At 31.1% G+C, this 7,875-nt stretch overlaps 1 protein-coding gene across 2 annotated transcripts; it reads right to left on the reverse strand.

Annotated features, from left to right (window-relative positions):
* Positions 1-1,480: 1,480 nt before the first annotated feature.
* On the reverse strand, positions 1,481-3,463 carry LOC114185535 (transcription initiation factor TFIID subunit 8-like). Of its 2 annotated transcripts, none has more exons than XM_028073317.2 (2): positions 3,165-3,463; positions 1,481-2,951 (listed from the first exon to the last, which is right to left on the reverse strand). In XM_028073317.2, the coding sequence occupies exon 2, from the start codon at positions 2,839-2,841 to the stop codon at positions 1,693-1,695; it is 1,149 nt and encodes a 382-aa protein (XP_027929118.1). In that variant the 5' UTR covers positions 2,842-2,951; positions 3,165-3,463; the 3' UTR covers positions 1,481-1,692. The 2 variants fall into 2 exon arrangements, with proteins under 2 accessions (XP_027929118.1, XP_027929119.1); XM_028073318.2 differs by having other exon boundaries at positions 1,481-3,069; positions 3,165-3,461.
* Between the last annotated feature and the right edge of the window lie 4,412 nt (positions 3,464-7,875).

Consider the following 7,875-nt stretch of genomic DNA (forward strand, 5'->3'; position numbering starts at 1 on the left):
GTTGTTTGTTTATATCCAACCTTAATTCCACAATATAGATCGAACAATCCAACAGACAAGATCCTACATATAGACAGTTCACATTGTTCCACAAATGATGTGGGGGGAAAAAGATGAGTCTTAGTACTTCAAAGAAACAAATTGCTTCAATTTAGAATGTCGTCAAGCTGCATTTACATGTCTAAGTCAAAGGATTTGAGCTCAACGTGAATTTCATATCCACTAATTATCTGAAATGAAAATATTTTAATAAAAAATTGTAAAGAAAGGCCATATGACAACTGTGATCAGAAACCAGAGATATGTAGCACAATATATGACATCCTGGCATAAAGCAGAAGTCGAAGATACCAGTAAGTTCTACAGTTTAAGAACAACTCTATATGACAACCTGATCAAGGAGAGCTTGATAAAACATTCGATGAAGTTAGTAACATGAAGCAAAAATGTCATTGGGCTCTGTCAAGAACTAAATTTCAATAAGCTCACTCTGATAGAAGTAGTTTCTAATGATTTCCTCTAAGTTTTACTTGGTCCTCGTGTACCATTTTACTTGTGGAAAGCCTTTCTCGACATTTTCACATGATAATATACAAACTTACGTAGGCAAATTCATGCCATATTCCTCAATAGCAACTACTTTAACCTGACGACCTTCATACCTTGTAGAATTGTAAGCCCAGTTATTCATCTCAAGCTTATAATCAACTTTACCGCTATTTATGCTATTGTCAGTACTCCGTATTGCTGGGTTTACAGATGTCCAGTATTAAAAGCAAATCCAAAAAAAAAATTAGCAACAGGGCAAGAATAACTATACATTTAAAACAAGGAAAAATGGATTAAAATATGTAAAATGAAGATAAATTGGTAGTGCAAAACTCAAGTTCTTTGTACAAGCAAAAATGTGGCTTTTCAAGATAATGCTAACAAGAAAAAAGGGAAAATACAACAGCTAGACTAGAACAAATAGTTCTCTGTACATTTTAGGCATGAAGCTCAGATACTACTTCTTTATACATGAACATGCTACAATGACAATGTGCAGAGGATAAATACGGGTAACTATTAAACGAATCTTATGCATTGTCCTCTCAACTATTAACTATAACACGTGAATTGAAACAGCAGGGTGCTGAATAAGAATAATGTAATATCTGGGTGTGAGACTTTAGTACACTTGTTTATACATTAGAATACGAGGATTATCTGTCACTGTTAACTAAATGAATTCTCTCAATTGTTAGTTAATATAACAAGTGATCTGAAACAATTGGAATTGATTCAGTTCTACCGCCAGTTTGTAGGTTAATCATAAAGGAATGTGATTTTTTTTTTTCTGTGGGAATTTAGCTGTGGATGTAGCACTAATTATGAAGTAAAGGAGTACGGTAAACAATTTAGAGTAACTGCCACAAGTCAGAAGTTGAGATGTTTTTATATGCTATATTTAGCATAAGATCATACAGATCCAAAGGACTTCAATAAAAAGAATCATAAATTGATCTACCAAACAATTGACATGCACATACCTGAAAGATTGTTAAAGTGAGAACATGTCAGAGCAAAATAGTAATATCCATCCTATAATGCCCACAACCAGACAGTTACCAAGATTTGAATATCCCAGAACTAGCTATCCTGACATTCTCCTGATCAAGTATACAGATTCTAGTTAAAGAAAAATCTAATTTACAACTGAACAAGCTGATCTGGGTTTTCCAAGGATTCCCTTAGAATTTTCTCTGCCCTCCTTTTCCTGTCATCCTTCTCATCTTCCATCGCAAACCATGGCAAAGTCTTGTTATGCTCCTCTGTTTGTGGGATCAAACCAATGGACCTTCCTACTAATTTGTTTTTTATCCCAATCTTAAAACGCACAATAGGCTTCTCATTCACAAAATTTTTTGTCTGGCCTTCCTTAGAATCAAAGCATGTGCTTTTCATTGCTTCAATTGCTGGAGCAAATGTCTCCAAAGCTGAAATTGGTTCATTTTCAACGAAATTTTCAACAACAGGATTATCGAGAACCACATCATTGAAAAGCTTGGCTGCAGGAGGAACAGAAGCAATTTCCTTGTCCTCAATTTTCAAAGGAGCAGCAAGGAATGGGTTACCTTCTGCTGCTACTCTTTTTGCCTTAGTGTCTGCAGGGTCAACCAAGGCAGACTTTTCAAACATATTTGAGACCATCTGCTGCTTCAAATTCAACACAGGCCACTCCCCCTTGCTGCCATTCTCTCTTTCTTGCTCAAATTTTACTGCACGAGGTTCTGTACCCCTTCCATTCACCACTGGTGACTGTGAAAAATTTTGCGGATCAGGGAATGCAGGCAACCAAGCAGGAATATGATCGCCAGGAGGTTCTTCTCCTTTTTGCAAAAAGCTTGGATTAAGCACCCGTTCCTTCACAACTGGAAAGCGAGGAATAGGATGCGCAAACACAACCGGTTCACCCTCGTTAACAAAATGAAAAATTTCCCTAATAACACCTGAACTTTCAAGGCAATGATCTACCTCAGAAGCACCTGCAAATCCCTGCACTGATCCCATATCTTCCAACCCTTGAATGACATCAAAAGCATGACAATCAGTTCTTCCTGCAAGATTAGCATGGCAATGTGCCGATTTCCCAACGTTAAAAATGTAGCGAGCCACAACGTCAGACAACGCCTCCAGAGCCGACTGCTGAAAAGCCTGAAACCCCTCGCTTTCGCACACCTGCGCTACCGCAATCTTCGCAATTGCCCTGGCAAAGTCGTCACCACCACCCACTTTCCTCCTCCTCCATGGGCCAGGCTGCTCAAGCTGTCTTCCAGTCTTCCCACCGCCATTGCTCATATTCAGCACTTCATATCACTTGAAAACCCAAAAATACACATTCCCCAAATCACTATCATTCAGCACCCCAAAACCCACCAAGAATCACACCCCAACAACGCCAATCACTTCTGAGAAAAATCGCAATTAAAAGAAAAACGAGTCTCAGATTACACAGAACTTGAGTTGAATGCCAAGATCACAATTTCGGCGTTTCCCACTAACAATATTTATTAGCTAAGCAAAACCCTAGCTCGTCCAATAAAAAGGGAGGAGGAATCGGAAATAAATATTCACCATAAATGGAAATTAAAAGCAAAAAGGAAAATAGCAGAAAAACTTACCAGTGATAAGAGGGTGGTGATTGGATCTGAGAGCACAAACGAGAGAGTATGGGTCAGCAATTATGAGACACAGAGAGAGAAAGAGACAGAGCGGAATATAGATGGAAGAAATTGGGAAATTTAGGGTTTAGGGTTTGGTTCAGGTTAAACCCTGGGAAACCCTTGGATCGAAATACACTACACTGCTACCATTAGAAACAGAGGGAGTTGGAAATTTGGAAGCAGAATTAAGGACACGGACACGATGCGGTTTCGAGATTTGAACCCTCCTATACTCAACCTTAATTGGGGTAGGGGCATCAATACCCAAAAAATAATCATAAATATTTCCCACGCAACGGCGTCGTTTCAGTTGAGGAATGATCACGCCATGCTTACCAAAAATGTTTTCCAAAAATAGATCATAAAACAAAATAAAAATTTTGTTGGATTAATATATTGTACCTTAAGACTTTTTACCCGTAATATGATATTAGTTGGTAGTGAAGCGATTTCTCAACTGCAATTTTTTGTTTTTTTACTATTAATTTTGTTATCCTTAATTATATGTTGTTCACAAATAACATCCATATACGTAAAGAACATAATGTTTTTCACACTTGTAAGTATGTCACACAAACTTTTAAAAATACATATTTATAGGTAAACTATAGCACTCCAACAATTATTATATTTATCATACTATATATAAATATTATATTATTTTTCTACTCATCGATCGTTTCATTCTTAGATAAGCTTTTTAATTGTTTTTTGTGTAACAACGTTATTATTATATGATCACTAATCAAGGAAAAACTATTTGAAATACAATTAATTAATATGATAAAGCGATTTCATTTACATTCATTATAACAATCAAATCATAAACATCTCATATTATACATTCATTAAATACATTTTTCAGACATATCTTGAAACATAAATATTACACTATGAAACTAATGTTCAATATTTAACAGATTAAGAAAAGGTTATACTTTTTTTTAAGAATAAAATATAACATGTGTGATGAAATAAATTAATGTATTTTTTTTCTTCAAAAATGAAAAAAAAAAATAGTGTGAAAATAAAAAAGAAATGATGAATTTACATTTTGATATAAGAAAATATGAATCGAAAAAGTAGAAGAGGAAATATAATATATATATATATATATATATATATATATATTAATTTTTTTCTCTATATATTTCCTTATCATTCTACTCTTTACTAAACTCAATTTTATGTTTTTAATATTTATTAAACATAAATGAAATAGGAGGTTATAAATATTTGAAAATCATCCTAATTCAATTTAATTCTCATTGTTATATATACGTAATCCTAGGATGTACAATATCCTCTTCTTGTAAAGTCACTCTGTGTTTTCTAATGTCTTAACACTTAAAAAGGGACATTTTTTTTACTAAGAAGTAAACTTTGAATGGTTGTCTTCTGCAATTTTTGTTTTATCCTTGATTATCCTTGTTCATTCGATCTTCTCTTTCTTTTTCCCCTTACTTTCTTTTCTGTATTAGCAAGAAATTATCATATGATTAACCACCCCCTCATGACATAAACAAATTATGAATTTGCTTTTAGGATAACATTTTCTATCATTCTCATACCATTACCAATTATTATTTGTTAAAAATATCCTAAGTGTTAATCTAAGTATCACATTAAATAAAAATAATAAAATTAAATATCACATAACAAGAAAATTCATATACTTGATGTCTTTTGAAAAATTGTTTACCAACTGTGATGTTCAATTTGTACAAAAACTACTGGTTGCTTATTAAAAAAAAATACTAGTAAAACCGTTCTGAGCAAACTGAAAAGAATCAGAGGTCCAAATAGCACATTTTTTTCATAGAAATAAAACCAGCTAAGCCTTAATACATTGAGCCCAACAACAAATGATTGCCTTAAATATGGATGTTTCCTCGTGCACCCCGTCAAATTTCTTCTTATACTTCCTTACAAACTTCCAAAATTTTTGAACTGAGAATAGTGGTAGGACGAGTGTCTTCCGAAAAAAATTCCGAAATTGGTCTAATATGTTCAGGAAAGTAAAATCCAGTTTGATGGGGTGCAAGAAGAAATTTGATAAGATATTGTAGGAAATTTGACGCGTATCACTGTTAAAAATTCTCATATTATATTTAAAGTTGTTTTGTAAATTTGTTAAAATAATTTATAAGAAAATAATTTTTTCTAAAAATTTTAATTGGTAAGTAATTTTTTCGTAGATAATTATTTCCTATTAAATTATAAAATTCATAAATATTTTCTATAAAATTTGTTGTAAAAAGTATTTTATATAAAATATTTTAAAAAAAATTAACGGCGATTTCCTATAATTTTTTTCATAACAAAATTAATAAATATTTTCTATAAAAAATTTAAAAATAAAATTAACATAAAATATGAATTTTTTTAATAATACTGAGAAAAAAAAAACTCACTCACCGATACACCGAGCAAAAACTTTTCAAACTACAACATCATGGCAGTGTCACCGAGTTCTAAGCCATGTTTTAAAAACTCTGCAAATGTATTATTAGCTGGTATTATCCTTAATAGTTTCCTATCAGGTCTTTAATCTAATATTTGCCCAGAACCATCTTCAAGTCATTGGTCTTGTCAAATTAATTGAGAATAAACTTCAAGACTTTAAAATCAAATCATGTCGATCATTCACCCCAACACTACCATTACACACACTCAAAACCCTAAATATGTTAGTATATGTTCATGGTGATGGTGTAGATATGTGTATGTCCAACAATAGTTGTAAATTTATTATTGAAATATTCAAAGAAGGTATACAATTAACACGGTCTCGTGATATTTATGTGTTTTCTATTTTAACCATCCCAATAATTTTGTAATCACTTGATTTTTTCCTTTTCCTCAATCTACTTGTTTGGTATTCTGTTTGATCATATCTACTTGTTTGGTATTCTGTTTGATCATGGTTGATTGTGTACGTGGTGCTTTCATGCTCAGATAAACAATATCATCATGACTCATTTGTTCGTAGAAACAATTTTGAACTTTGTATTTTCATTATTAGAAATTCTCATATTATGTAGAATTTTTTTTGCGAATTTATTAAGAAAATTTGTAAAAAAATTGTTTTTTCTCTTATTTTTTAAAAATTTTAATTAATAGGTAATTTTTTCGTGGATAATCATTTTCTATGAAATAAGTATTTCCTACAAAAGTTATTGTGAAAAATGTTTTATACAAAATATTTTGCAAGAAAATTGGTAGCAATTTCTTACAAATTTTTTTCACAACAAAATTTGTAAGTATTTTCTACGAAAAAATTTTCAAAACAAAATATGAATTTTTTTAGTAGTGTTATTTGTAATAGATGTTGCTGTATGGTGTTTGTGTTGTTGCTTTTGAGGAATAAAATTTTGTTTTAAGTCTTTTTGTTTTTTTAATTTAATAGAGATTCAAATTATACTAAACTAAAATCAAGATATGTTATTAGTCAAGGACAAGAAAAACATTTTTATATTAAATGCTTATCCAGAAAGTGAGAAGATATAACGATGCGAGATACAAGTTCAATTGATAATATATTCAAATCAAAATCTTAAAAAAATACGTTATAAATATTTTTTGTATGTTATTCAACATTTTCAGTTTTATTCAATACAAGATAAACTCACACACACTTATATTAGTTGTAATACTTTTGTACTTTCTTTTATCTTTCTGATTACGATTTAGTGATGATACGACTAAAAAAACAAAAATTATCGACGACTATTATTTGTCGGAAAAACTGTAAAAATTCGTTGATAATTTGTAATTTTCTTGTAACATGAATGCCTTCATTTCTATTCTACACCTATTCAACACTAATAATCTATATTTTTATTTTACAATATGAAATAGTTTGAAAAAAACTGAAAAAAATAAAAGTATTAGCTTTTATTAAGATTTAAATAGGGATAGAAAATCTTTATACTGTCGATTTTTTTTTTAATTTTTTTTTTGTAGTAATATACTTTATCCTTTCATTTCAAGTTGACCTTTTTGGAAGACACCTCTTAACCTTTATTCCGAGACAACGTATACAGAAGGCGTAAGTACTCTGAACTTCTGTTTTCTTGCTCAGTTTTCTTTAAAGTACATAGTACCATATAATGTAATTAATATAAAAATATTCCCTAATAATGCACACCTATCTCCTGTTTAATTTCCTTGCTTTGTGCAGCAATTTTAGAGATACGTTATTTTCATGTCACCTTTTAGTGACTGGCGGGGAAAGTCATATTCACGGTTTTCAGACAATAACCTATGGTAGATCGCTGCGCTGGCGACCGCGCATGAACCATTATCTTTCGTTTTATGTCATCTCACGGAATAACAAGACAAACAAAAGAAGGCTGAATAATACGACAATAACACATGTGTTCTCTAAGGAGAAGTTTGGATCACAATAAGCTTTTTATTCTTTTTAACTTCAGAGATTTATGTAATGCTTATAAAAATAAATTAGAAGATTAAGGCTTTATAAATTTACTTTAATGTGTTACTTTATGTCTTTAATGTTAAACAGATAGAAATTATTTATTGTGAATGAACTAAAATCCAATTGCTTTAGCACAATGTAAGTAAAGAAAAAATATCTTACTGCATAAAGAGTTAAAGATCTGCAGAATATATGCATTCTCTTAGTTCTTATGTTCTTCATTATCGC

The sequence above is a fragment of the Vigna unguiculata genome, chromosome 5 (assembly GCF_037176805.1).
Source record: "Vigna unguiculata cultivar grain cowpea cultivar isolate G323 ecotype 2 chromosome 5, ASM3717680v1, whole genome shotgun sequence".
NCBI classification, from domain to species: domain Eukaryota; kingdom Viridiplantae; phylum Streptophyta; class Magnoliopsida; order Fabales; family Fabaceae; genus Vigna; species Vigna unguiculata.